Source organism: Acanthochromis polyacanthus, chromosome 7 (assembly GCF_021347895.1).
Source record: "Acanthochromis polyacanthus isolate Apoly-LR-REF ecotype Palm Island chromosome 7, KAUST_Apoly_ChrSc, whole genome shotgun sequence".
In the NCBI taxonomy this organism is placed as follows: Eukaryota; Metazoa; Chordata; class Actinopteri; family Pomacentridae; genus Acanthochromis; species Acanthochromis polyacanthus.
The window spans coordinates 41,329,432-41,343,942 of NC_067119.1; the positions used below are offsets into that span (position 1 = coordinate 41,329,432).

Genomic DNA, 14,511 nt, shown 5'->3' on the forward strand with positions numbered 1-14,511 from the left:
TTGGGAAGTCATTGCTCAGAAATCACTAGTCTTTAGTGCACGAGCACACGCACAGATTCACTCAGAGTGAATTCCTGTGCTGAGAAATGGAGTTCTGGGAAAAGATCTCGCTTTGGTGTGAACTGGTTTTGCTGTGAAACTTTCCTGAGCCACATTCCTTATCAGCTGGGAGGACGTCAGCACGGTGAGGGCCAGCCTTGATATTCCTGTTGGTGGTGGGGGTGGTCTGACGCAGTTTAAACTCACAACAGGTTGCAATAATGACATATTTCCTGTGTATCCTTCTCATCTCAAGTCTGACGATAACAGAGCTGTTGAAGAAAGCCTGTCTAGGACCATGAGCAGACCACACAGATTCCGATCTCTTGATCGTACATACTGTTCTAAATCTTCATGGTAATGTAGAAGTATGTATTTATATATGTGTGTGTGTGTAAGTAGAGTCTTAATCCTATGTCTAAATGTGGATTTTATGGCTTGTGAAAGATCACGACACGTGGTAAACCCAAACTGCAGGCCTGGAAATGTTCAGAAAGCTACGGATGACATAACAGATGGAATATCTGTGTTTACTGACAGCACGCTGGTTTGGATTGAGCCACCAGTGGAAGGGAAATAGAAAGGACGAAGAGTGAAGCAAACTATGGAACAGAGAAATGAATAGAAACAGAGCTGCAGACTGTAGAATATGTTCATCATTAGTGATCCTGTTTGTTTCCAGAACAAAATGTCAGCCATCACCAGCCACTTAGGACCATTCTCAGCCAACCTGCATCCCCACTTCATCTCAGTAAAAAAAAATCTGTGAGTTTTCCCAGTAAAAGCAATTAAAATGCCAAATATTTCATGATACTGCACTAAAATGTGATGAAAATGTAGTCAGAAAACTGAAGGGGACGAGCATGAACATTTTTCAGCCTCCATCTTAGCGTGCAACAAACAAAAGGTTCAGAACCAAACAACCAAGACAGAGGCAGAGTGACAGATAGAGACAGTAGAACAGAGGCAGAGAGTGACAGCGAGATGATAGGGCTGCACTGTAAGCATTTCTCTCTGACAGCACCGCAGCTGAAAGTGCAGTGATTGTTTAGTCCGAAGCCGAATGAACAAAAGCAGCATGAATAGCCGGGGTTGATTCCCCTCACTTGATTGACAAAACGTGTCAGCGCGCGCTTTCCACCGCCGTCATTGTGAAGGCGAGCAAGGCTGTTGTCCCGGAAAAAACAAACTCTGACCTTCACTGCTGTCACACCAGGCCTCTGTGGCTGAAACTGGGTCAGGACTACCCCCTCTACTCTGTGAGGAACAGAGAACAAGCTTCCCTGTAGGAAGTTTATTCCAGCTAGCCACATGTCCAACATAAAGATGCTTTTTTTCAAGTTAGGAAACAGTGTGTGATTATAAAAGGGTCCCTCGTCTTAAATATACACGACCGTTCAAAGGTTTGGGGTTTCATGTTTTCCATGAAAACTTACACTTAATGCAACATAACAACATAACTGTACAAGGGTTTTCTAATCATCAATGAGCCTTTCAGCACCATTAGCTAACACAATGTAGCATTAGAGCACAGGAGTGATGGTTGCTGGAGATGTTCCTCTGTACCCCTATGGAGATATTCCATTAAAATTCAGCCGTTTCCAGCTACAATAGTCATTTACCACATTAACTATGTATACACTGGAATTATCATTCATTTAATGTGACCGTCATTGAAAAACAACTGCTTTTATTTCAAAAATAAGGACATTTCTAAGTAAACCCCAAACTGTTCAACAGTAGAGTATATGGAAATAAAAGCTAAATCTGCAGTTCTCTTTGATTTTATGGACCTTTATAACAAGTTTCAGGTATTTGAAAACCTTTTTTAGCTCAAAAAAATGTAGTTTCGGCTTACTCTCATAGTTGGCATAGCGGTTTTTGGCTCTAAAGTGTAACATTACCTGCTTGGCACTAAACAGCAAACCGACACCGTTAGCAAACGGTTGGCAAACACAGTGATGCGTTCAGCAGCTACACATCCATATACTTCCCTCAGGAGGTGGTACAGGCCGAAGACAGAGCTAAATGAGGCCAAATATTAGACTAATTTTGCATTGTAAATAAGCAGCTGTTTTTGAATGAGTTGCCCCCATAAGTCCAAAAATCAATCACTGATGGTTTTAAAATGTTTCCATCCATATATACCCAACAAGGCTGGTCCACTGATAGAACTCACATTAAATATTAATTGACTGATTGGAATTTTAGTGGACAGGTTAAGGTCTTCCATGTATTGGAAACGCTTTGTGAAATATTAATTAAGTGTCAGTCCAGGTCTGCATACATCAGTCGTTAATCTGGGGACGTTTGGCCGCATGACTGACTAAAATCTACAAAACAACGAGGTCTGCAGGTTCTCCTAGTCAGACTACTGATAGTGGTCCGAGGAGGAATAAATCAGCTGACCACAGGGTATTATCAAGAGGCTTAATTAGGTCTGATTCAGAAATGATTTAGTAGCACACAGAGAACCCACAGCATATAGGGCAGGCTGTCATAATATTTCCTCTTATCAGTGCAAATCTTAAAGCGTGAGCTTCCTGACATCTTGTAAGAAGATCCTTCCCCTTTGGCTCTGTAGTTTCATTAGCTTCTCAGCATGCTCCTCGTATGACTGACCACTGAAGAACCTGGCAAAGTTGAGCAATGCCTGGCCATCTCGGTCAACGTACTATGCTATAGAGACGTAGACGTAGGAGGCGTCCAGCTCCAGGTTGATCTGCCCGCGGTTTGCAGCCTCGCAGTCCTGATGGAAGTTTTGTCTTACTTGTGAACTCATAATTCAGATGTTCTTGCAGGTCTTCACCAGAGGAGGTCAAAGCTGTCTGAGTGGTTTGTTAGCAAAACAAACAGTTAGCTTACAAGGTAAATGTGTTAGGATAGCTCAGCTAGCTGGTGCTTTCGCATACTTAAAGTCTGAATATTGGATGCTGTCGGTGGAAGTTTGAGAGGTTGAAGCGACTGCTGCTGTCTTGCAGTGTTTGAAGACAGTGAACATTTGTTGTGTAGTTTTTCATAATTTCACAGCTGGGTGCTGTCATTTCTAGTAAACATTACTAAAGCTGGAACAAAGTGCATCTGGTTGGAGTTAGCTGACAAAAAGATTGTTGAGCATCACCGGACAGATCCTTGAATTCTGGTGTAAATCTAACTCTAAGAAGATGCTCTGCCTTAATTTGATGAACAAAAACACTGAAAGTAGAAATTGTTCTCATAATTACTTCAAGAAATAAAATTGTATTAAGACTGAATGTTTTTCTGTTTAGTATGTTTAAGATGATCAGCATAGCGGTGTGTGATCCATTCATTGTTCATCCATTAGCATAACTGAGCCAGACATTATGAGACATTCTCTGGGTTCAGATTTGTTGTAGTATTTTTGCTCCTTTCATTTACCTTTAAGTGTCCAGTTTATGGTTACAAGATAAAGGTCATGCATTCTTTTCAAAGAGCAGTTCGACAAACTCACGGTATAATCATGGTTTATTGAATCCACCAAGGAGTCCAGACCTTTGGTCTGCAATTTAAAAAATCTATAAATATTCTAGATGTAAGATCCAAAACCTGAGAAGCCCTGCATATATGCAGTTCTATTCCAATACACTTTTTTCAGCTAGCGTTCAGCTAGTTGTGTGTGAATGATGACAGACAAGCTGTTGTTTGTGCAAGGTTCAGGCCCTGTAAATGGGAAACAAACCAACTCACACAACACTGTTTAAGTGAGGAAAGGGGGCAGTGACAGCAGGAAGAATGCTCATTGTGTAAGTACAGGGGAAAAGTGTTTTCACAGACAGTATATTTCCTGATGTCTTCTATTTTTGCATATTTTTCACATTTAAATGATTCTAGATCATTAAAATGAAAAATTGTAATTGTTTATTGTTAGACAGAGATAACTCACAAAACACAAATGCTCTTTTAAAATGATGATTTATTGAAGAGTTACTGAAAACCTGTATCATCCCTCTGAAAAAGCAGTTGTCCCTCTAAACCTAGTAACTTGTTGGACCACCACTGTCCGCACAAACTGCAGTTAAATGTTTGCGATAGTGGGTGATCAGTCTCTTACATCTCCATGGAAGAATTTTGACCCACTTTTCTGTGCAGAAGAGTTTTAATTTGGCCACATTAGATGGTTTTCTAGCATGAACTACCCTTTTAAGGTCTTGCCACAGTATCTCAATTAACTTCAAATCCAGACTTTTGACGCGGCCACTCCAGAACCTTAATTTAGTGTTTTTTAAGCCACTCATACATGGACTTGGTTGTGTGTTTTGATTCTTTGTCTTGCTGTATAAACCATTAGCGTTGAGCTTTAGGGCATGAATTGATGGGTGGATATTCTCCATGAGAATTCATGGCGTCATTAATTATGACAGGTCATCCATCACACTACCTTCGTGCTTCACTGTTAGCATCATATTCTTCTTGTGGAATGCAGTATTAGCTTTACACCAGATGTAATGGACCCATGTCTTCCAAAAAGCCCCACTTTTGACTCATCGGTCTACAGAATGTTTTCCCAAAAATCCCAGACATTTTTTTTTTGCAAATTCTAGATGATATTTTATGTTCTTTCTGGTCTGTAGTGGTTTGATCCTCTCAGCTCTCGCGTGATGCAACTTTCCCCATTATCTTCCCCCTTTGTGGAATCATGTTGACAGACTTTATCTCTGAGGCCAATGAGGTCTGCAGATCTTTTTATGTTCGTCTGGGTTCTTTTGTGACCTTCTGGATTAGATATCAACATGCTCGTGGAGAAATGTTGGCCAGCCACTCCTTCCTCCTGCAAAAATTGAAGATAACTGTAGGACGGCAAATACTTTTTCACAGCACTGTATGCAAACTAGCTTAAAATTAACAATATTATCAATATTGCTCCAGAATGAAACTCAATGTTTATTATTTATATTACTTACAGTTTTCTGTTCCATCTAATAGCAATGCAGTCACAAATGCTCAAAAATGGAAAGGCCTACTTCTACAGGGCAACAGCAGGGTAGCTATTTAGTGCTGTTGATGGCATACTGTTTTTACTGGCAATATAACTCCTGGCTCTTTATATGCAGTGTATTTAAACCTTTTCCATGTTCTGTGTACTTACTTCAGTGCTGTAGTGTATTATTTTGTTTTAAAAATAATTAACTTGCTTTTAACAGCAAAAAACATGGTCATGCTAGTATTTCCTGTGGGCTAACCACAGCTGCTAAACTTTAAATATGTAAATGATTAAGTTCTTAGTAATTTACAGATGTATTAAGGTCATGCTGTTTTCATAGCACGAGTTGAGATTGTTTCCAATAATTGACTTCCTCAGAAGCAGTGCTGAGTGTCTCCACCAGCTGCTTAGCTAAACGCTGAGCTGAGTAGCTGAACCAGTAACTAGCTGACCACTAGCTAGCCCCGAGCTAACCAGTATCTGACCGCTACCTAACCAGTAGCTAACTACTAGCTAATGTACACTCAACAAAAATATAAACGCAACACTTTTGTTTTTGCTCCCATTTTTTATGAGATGAACTCAAAGATCTAAAACTTTTTCCACATACACAATATCACCATTTCTCTCAAATATTGTTCACAAATCTGTCTAAATCTGTGATAGTGAGCACTTCTCCTTTGCTGAGATAATCCATCCCACCTCACAGGTGTGCCTTAGACTGCCCACAATTAAAGGCCACTCACCATCTCTCTTTATATTTTATACACACAGTGTATGTTTTGTATTAGCCCCTGTAAAAAAAAAACAACAACAAAAAAAACACAAGCAAACAAACCAAAAACTAACAAAGCTACATTAAATCTCTTGAGGACAGATAAGTCCATTGACAGCTTTGTAAGGTGTCTCTCCAGTGACCTGTTATCAATTGGCCTTGCCTCTATTTTAAGGCTCACGTTATTCGTCGTCTTTGTTTGGTTTCATATAATGGAAGCACTTTCCCTCATCGGTGCCGCTAATAAGTGGGAGAGAAATTAGGCCTTTTGTGAGTCTCTCTTTCATCCTTGGTTACTTTTATTCAGCTAAATGCATAAATCGCCCTATTGGCTGTCATTTAGTCTTTTATGTTGCTGTAATCAATTTAGCAGAAGTGTGAAACGAAATCATTTCACAGTACGTTGGGCCAATGTATGCTAGAATATATGAATGTCAATAAAGACACAGAATATAAATGTGAATCTAGTTTGGTGCAACCCATTGCTCCGTGATTCTCATTCATCACTCATAAACCTACAATGCCTCTAATTTTTCAGTTGAATTATAAAAAGCAGGAACTCTGAGTGAATAAAAGTCAGCCCTATTAGGACATTATGTTGTGGTCCAGTTAGTTAGTGTAAGAACTCATCTCATCATCACTCAAGTCAAAAGGCTGCTTCAAAACAAACGCACACAGTGCCTTGATGAATCAGGCGGGTAGAAGTAACCACCAGTCCACTGTTGTGCACACATTAACAAGGACTTGTTAAACTTTTTATAATGAAGAACAATGGAGATTGTAATTTGAAAACGCATGAAAAAGACCATGTCTGTCTTGCTGTGGCCTTTTTAAGAACTTACATTTGAATCGTGTCATCTTTACAGCCGTTCCCTCCCGTTTGTTAAGTACAGTGGAAAGTTCTCATAAGGGATGGTCCAGGTCATTTAGTTCCCATAGTGAAAAACAGGTATTGACATACAGACCTGGGACTTTAAATGCTCTAGCAGGATTCTACCAGGCCCAATCCAAGGCATTTGCTAGGAGCTGATTGGATCTATAAACACCTCCACCGTCAGTCAGCAAACATCCCTAGAGAGACATCAAACCCAGAACTGCAGGGAATGTGACAATGTCAGGAAAATGAGTCAGAAGTACAAACATGTGTGTTCATCTGTGGTGACAAAAACGGTCAAAACAAATCTGTCTGCCTGCATAGATTCTACTATGGGCTGTACTGTTGTTTCATGAGTGATTCCTTTCTACAAATTGTTGTGTAAACTGATGAAATGACTAAGTCCAGCAGAAAATTACAGTATCCACTTATATAACAGCTCCACTTTAATGGGCCTCTGTGTGTCTCTGCTTTCCCAGCGGACATCTCCAGAATGTGTGATGTGGACGTGTCCTCAGAGCCCACCAGTCCGACCCTTTATGGTGAATCTTCAGACAAATACTACCATGTGGATCGCTGGCAGAAACTTCGCACAGCTGTCCGCAAACTGGAGTTCTGGGAAAACTTCAGTGCTGAGCTGATTGGGAGTGGCTTCTTCTCCAAGGTCTATAAGGTATTTCTTCTGTCCTCCCACCCCTGCTTTGTCTTCCTGCTGGCCTACGGGTGAGTTGACATTAAAGCTCGCTTTGTTCCATCCACTAATTGGGACATTCTTGCCATTCCGTGATTGGCCCACCAGCTTTGAGACTGTGGGGGAGTAATACTCACCCCCAGCTGAGACTTTACATAATTTCTAACATGATACCAGTGTAGCAGAGCTACGAGAAGAGCTCATTTTCATACATTTAGGCTTTGTCCCTAGTGGAATAACCCAAAAAGAGGCCACTGAATAGGTGAGAGATTGGGCGAGTCGGAGCGTTGATGTGTCTGAACTGAGTGAGACTGAGGAAGACAGTATTTGCTGATTTTGAACTTTTGTTCCAGTTGAGTCAACTTCTGCTTTAAAGTAACCCTACATAGCTTTTACAAGACAGAATAACACAATTTTCCTCAATTTGCCTTGCGTTCAAATGAATACAGTTTTAAATGAATGCATTCACTTAAACCTTAGATTAACTTCATAGTTTTGATGACTTATCTGCTCTAACTCTCCTGCCTGCTCCATCACCACTGACATAACCACTGCCTCTGCTGTCACTAACGGACACTGCTGTCCTTCAGGTGATGCACAGCACCAGTCGGAAGGTGATGGTGGTGAAGATCTACAAAAACGACGTAGACCAAGACAGCATCATACGAGAGATCAGCCTGCTGCAGAAACTCTCCCACCCCAACATCGTCAGGTAATATCCCACAGATTACTGGAGCATTTGGGCTTTGTCTAATGATTCCATCTCTGCAAAAAGCAAAAGAAACTGCTTGAGGATTGTCCTCCCAACAGATGCACTCCCTCCCTTCTCAACAGGCTCTACACCATCCCACACATCAAACTTTACTCCAGACATCACAGCTTCATTTCATGGTATTGTAGTTATGCAACAATGTAATGGTAGTGCACATTAAACATATTTATAATAATTTGTGCTGTATTAAATCATTTTTACTGTAGATTATACTGTTGCTCCAAGGCTGCTCAGTTGTTGAATAATTTCCAACGGCTGAAATCTTGAAAAAATTTGTGTCAGAAATAATCATAGAATGTGTCCATTTGATAGAAATGAACCCACAAACAAAATGACCTTGTGCTGAGCACAGGTGTGTGTTCTGCATGTGTACGTCATGTATGGACACTGAATCACGTGACCTAAATATGTAGCGGGCGACGGGAATTGATGGGACTCAGAAACACCCCCGCAGTTTAATCAGTTGTTCCTTGGATCATTTCTGATGGATAAGTCCTGATAAGTCCTCAGAGGTGGATTTGTAGTAGGATCACAATCAGCTGATGTAGTGTTCACTGGTTGTCATGGTTACAGTGACACCATACCACTATCTGGAAATGATACAGAAATCTTTAACCAATCCATGGATCCAGACTATAAGCTGCATCACTGCCAGAATCTGATCACCTGGTCCTTGAGTCATTTCTGACCTTCCCTGAAAATTTCATCCAAATCTGTTAGTCTGTTTTTGAGTAATATTGCTGACAGACAGACAGAGAGACCGACGTGATCCTTGGCGGAGTAATTACTGAAAAAAACAGTACAAAGGACACCAAAGCACATACAAATATGCATCATATTACACTTTCTATGTGTAAATGATCAGAGGCTCTGAAGAGTTCTACAGTTGTGCTTCTTACGCCCATCTCATGTATGTTAATGGCATGAACAAAACAGGATGACCATCATCATCTGACAGGAGCACAAAATGTATTCATTTGAGCTACTATTTTGTTTTCTTCTTTTTAAAGAAAATGTAAATATGAAATGTACTTGAAAGTAATTGCAACAACTCACAGACCTTGCAGGTAAAATGTGACTAAATGATTTTATTTTAGTTGCTGGTTTGGCAGCGTTACTGAAATGCAGCCTTCCTGTCTCTGACATCTGCAGTCAACACAAATGAAAGGAGACTTTGGTGCTGCTTAGTAGTGGCACCTTCAGCCATCACAGTTACGTAAGGTGTGAAACCAGGCAGACATAATGTTTGTCTAAGCAATCTCATTTTCGCCATTGAGCAAGGTCACAGCGGTGAGGTTATCAGAGGGCAGCTTATGTGCTTACAGCTGTGATGAAAGCAGTGGGAGTCCACTCTGTTAGTACCTGGTACCCTGCTCTCTGCGTAGGCTGAGGACAAACACGTGGAAATGATAGCTGCCTGACTGTTACAGCATTAATAATAACTGTGATCAGCTGTAGGCCTCTCAGTCATTTAGTAAATGGGTGGAATGAAGCATCATTTAAACTGTCTTCAAATTTAATGTTTTAGATGAAATCAGTTTTCTTGGTTCCTGAGTCAAAGACGTGATATCTGAACATATTTAGCTGTGAAGGCAGTGACAGAAGATGAACATGTAAAAACCAAAACCTAATTTAACCGTTGACCTCTCTCTGTTCTCTGTTTACATTTAGATATTCTTAAAACTACTGCTCTTCCTGAATTGACTGCTGTGTCTTAAGTGGCAGCATTAAAGTTTTGTATTTGTATTCGATGCAGTTTTACACACACACACACACACACACACACACACACACACACACACACACACACACACACACACACACACACACATATATATATATATATATATATATATATATATATATATATACATATAGCATCAATTCACAGCATATGTCATCTCACAACACTTCACATAGTAAAGTAATCCCCCGGTTAACACAGCTGCAAAAGCAACATCCCCTATGATACACACAGTTACATCAATTACAGGTACACTATACTTTTTTAGTGCTCTACATCAACACTCTCTCTCTCTCACTCACTCTCTCACTGACACACACACACACACACACACACACCACTACAAAACGTGTTCCAACTGCAACGACTGCCCACAGACAGCCTGCTGCAATTACAACTGTTTGGCGACATGTAGTGCAAAACACATGCACAGGAGAACATGGAGACTCCATGCAGGAAGATCCCAGGAAGGAAGGGACATGAACCAGAGATCTTCTAGCTGTGAGGCCACAGTACTAACCACTGATCCAATGTGCAGCCCAGACCTTTAAATAATGTGTTAAAACATTGTCAGTGTTTATGGGAAATGGTAGAATAGTTCCCGCTTATGAAGCATTATTTAGTGAAAAAGATGTGGTGAAAAACTTTGGGTTTAGTCTGGGGCCTTAGGAAATTACTGAGCCTTTTTCTGAAAAAAGTAATACTTTAAAAATGCCTGTAAGAACCAGCTGATTTAATGACCGCTAGTTTTTCTACTTCTGTCAGAGCGTACAGCCATGCTAATAGCTTGTTGAGGTTTATGTACAACGGTGCCTTGAGTTACACGCAAACATCAGTGTGATGTTGTTCACTTTATTTACAGCAGGTCACACGTCATTGATCACGTCACAAAATCAAGTGAGCAGAAACACACAAATTAACATCAACGTTACATAATTCTAAACTAACTCCCTCCTTCTAAAGGGACATAATTTATCACTTCAGTAATAATGAACATAGCTCTTGTTTTTCCAGATATCTGGGAATCTGTGTGAAAGAAGACAAACTCTATCCAATCTTAGAGGTGAGTGTTATCTTCTCCTTCTTTGTTTGCCAGTTGTGAGTCATTGTTACGGTGTGTGTTCACAGGCTGCCGCTGATCTGAGTGTGGAAAACACACATTATACCAGTATTAACTGAGAGTGATAATGAAATTGTCAGTGAGTTTATTGTGTAACCAGATGTGGGCTTCCTGCCCCCACTGTGACAAAAATACATTTCCCTCAGTGTCATGTTTTACCAGGAGATCTACATGTTTTACACATTCCTTTTCCTGTTATTTATCCAGTAAATAAGACATTTTCTCTATTAACATCATATCACTTCCTCTTTTTTAGGTCTGTTGTATCAAAATGACAATCACTTATACCAAGTATTCACAATTGTGATTCAGAAAACAACCCACAGCCATACACACGTGGTCAAAATTGTTGGTACCCCTCAGTTAAAGAAGGAAAAACCCACAATTCTCACTGAAATCACTTGAAACTCACAAAAGTAACAATAAATAAAAATTTATTGAAAATTAAATAATCAAAATCAGCCATCACTTTTGAATTGTTGATTAACATAATTATTTAAAAAACAAACTAATGAAATAGGGCTGGACAAAAATGATGGTACCCATAACTTAATATTTTGTTGCACAACCTTTTGAGGCAATCACTGCAATTAAACGATTTCTGTATTTGTCAATGAGCGTTCTGCAGCTGTCAACAGGTATTTTGGCCCACTCCTCATGAGCAAACAGCTCCAGTTGTCTCAGGTTTGATGGGTGTCTTCTCCAAATGGCATGTTTCAGCTCCTTCCACATATGTTCAATGGGATTCAGATCTGGGCTCATAGAAGGCCACTTTAGAATAGTCCAACGCTTTTCTCTCAGCCATTCTTGGGTGTTTTTGGCTGTGTGTTTTGGATGGTTGTCCTGTTGGAAGACCCATGACCTGCGACTGAGACCAAGCTTTCTGACACTAGGCAGCACATTTCTCTCCAGAATGCCTTGATAGTCTTCAGATTTCATGGTACCTTGCACACTTTCAAGACACCCTGTGCCAGATGCAGCAAAGCAGCCCCAAAACATTACTGAGCCTCCTCCATGTTTCACCGTAGGGACAGTGTTCTTTTCTTCGTATGCTTGGTTTTTGAGTCTATGAACATAGAGTTGATGTGCCTTACCAAAAAGCTCCAGTTTGGTCTCATCTGTCCAAAGGACATTCTCCCAGAAGCTTTGTGGCTTGTCAACATGCATTTTTGCAAATTCCAGTCTGGCTTTTTTATGAGTTTTTTTCAGCAGTGGTGTCCTCCTTGGTCGTCTCCCATGAAGTCCACTTTGGCTCAAACAACGACGAATGGTGCGATCTGACACTGATGTACCTTGGCCTTGGAGTTCACCTTTAATTTCTTTGGAGGTTGCTCTGGGCTCTTTGGATACAATTCCAACGATCCGTCTCTTCAATTTGTCATCAATTTTCCTCTTGCGGCCACGTCCAGGGAGGTTGGCTACTGTCCCGTGGGTCTTGAACTTCTGAATAATATGAGCCACTGTTGTCACAGGAACTTCAAGCTGTTTAGAGATGGTCTTATAGCCTTTACCTTTAAGATGTTTGTCTATCATTTTTTTCGGATGTCCTGGGACAATTCTCTCCTTCGCTTTCTGTTGTCCATGTTCAGTGTGGTACACACCTTTTCACCAAACAGCAGGGTGACTACTTGTCTCCCTTTAAATAGGCAGACTGACTGATTATGAGTTTGGAAACACCTGTGATGTCAATTAAATGACACACCTGAGTTAATCATGTCACTCTGGTCAAATAGTTTTCAATCTTTTATAGAGGTACCATCATTTTTGTCCAGGCCTGTTTCATTAGTTTGTTTTTTTAAATAATTATGTTAATCAACAATTCAAAAGTGATGGCTGTTTTTGATTATTTAATTTTCAATAAATTTTATTTATTGTTACTTTTGTGAGTTTCAAGTGATTTCAGTGAGAATTGTGGGTTTTTCCTTCTTTAACTGAGGGGTACCAACAATTTTGTCCACGTGTGTATGTCTACATCATCATTTTCTAATAATTCTATGATTTCTCAAGGCTTTTTCCTAGTGTCTGTTTTTATCAGCATACTATGCATACACATCTTTTAATTATGGCAAAACATGTCATAGAACTTTAAAAACTCTTGTGAAAACAGACTGAAATGTTATATGTCACAAAATCAGAAAAGATTTTTGGTAAAAATGAAGTAAACTGGTATCTCATAATGTAGTTTCTACCATGTGTGATATCCCATAATAACAGGAACAGGTTCTGATGAAAGCTGAATATTCTGAAATCTCATCATATGCAAAATATATCACAGGGAGAAAAAGATCTGGAAAAAATGACATAAAATTGTCATTTTGACAAAGTTTCTGGTTACAACAAAGCTTTTAATTTCTTGTAAAAATGACAAAAGTTGAAGTTTGTTGTAAACAAAGTACACAAAATAATTTCAGACTTACACATGAGCTGATAGTTCTGCATTGTCCTTCTTTATGAAGCTGATGTTAATCTATAATAATTCATGTATTGCTACAGATTTCCTGTTAAACTAGAATGAATCCGGCTACTTTTCTTGTTCAGTTTATTCTGATGAAGTTTTCGTCTTGCCTCGGCTGCTGTTTGCTGCATGTTTCAGTACGTAAACGGTGGATGCCTGGAGGAGCTTCTGGCCAGGAAGGATTTTCCTCTGTGCTGGAGAGAGAAGGTGGACCTGGCCTGTGACATCAGCAGAGGAATGATCTACCTGCACTACAAGAACATCTACCACAGAGACCTGAACTCCAAGGTGAGACCGCCACTCTGCATGAAGCTCTGAGTTCTTTTGAAAGACAAAACACAATGGAATTTAAAAAAACAAACAAAAACAAGCTGACCTGGATGTAGAGCTTTGCAGCACACCTACAAGTTTATTACAGCCATGTCCAGGAAGAGCTTTACTGGATGGAGAAATGACACACCATGTGGCCCTTACTGTCCAGTCTCAGGAGAAATAGACACTTACATATGGAGGTCAGGGTATTATTATAAGAATATTATTATTATAAGAACATACAAATTCAGGAATGATTTTTTTTTGCATTAAAAAATCTTAGTTTTTGCTTAACTGTTCCTGACTAACGGCAGCCTTTTCACATCAGGAAAGGAAATCCTTGTTTTCTTCTTCTTTCTCTGTACCAACTGGTTCTATTCTGATGCGTTGTGTGGGTATTTTGGTGTGTGTGGGTGCTGTCTCTGCTTTGGTTGCCAGGCCTCCCAGAATGCAATGCAAAGGGACAACATGACAGTCTCTAATTGTTATGGTAATGGTTTGGTGCTAACTAAGGGCTGCTGCTGCACACATAAGTTGTTGCCACTCGCATGCACCCTGGATTTGTGTGAGAACAGAGGCCTCTTCCCTCTCACCATGCACGTCACCCGGAGGCTACTCATTTTCCTCCATCTCCATTCTCTTTATTCACACACAGGCCACAGTTCATTTACGTCACAGAAAGCAGATTGATCCATCCGCCGTGTTGATCGGTAATGATTTCTGACAGCTGCTTTGGAGCTACACAGCCGGACTAATTGTTGTTTTGTAGCAACAACGAATAAAGCAC

The 14,511-nt window shown here is 40.1% G+C and overlaps 1 protein-coding gene across 2 annotated transcripts in view; it reads left to right on the top strand.

The window, feature by feature from the left end:
- Positions 1 to 14,511, top strand: part of zgc:162952 (PKc_LIMK_like_unk domain-containing protein) — a 52,262-nt gene that overhangs the window by 25,065 nt on the left and 12,686 nt on the right. For both annotated transcript variants that reach the window (XM_022203600.2, XM_022203601.2), the window contains 4 exons: positions 7,110 to 7,303; positions 7,912 to 8,033; positions 10,852 to 10,900; positions 13,551 to 13,700. In XM_022203600.2, the coding sequence (XP_022059292.1) occupies positions 7,110 to 7,303; positions 7,912 to 8,033; positions 10,852 to 10,900; positions 13,551 to 13,700 (515 nt within the window). The remainder of the gene's footprint in view (positions 1 to 7,109; positions 7,304 to 7,911; positions 8,034 to 10,851; positions 10,901 to 13,550; positions 13,701 to 14,511) is intronic.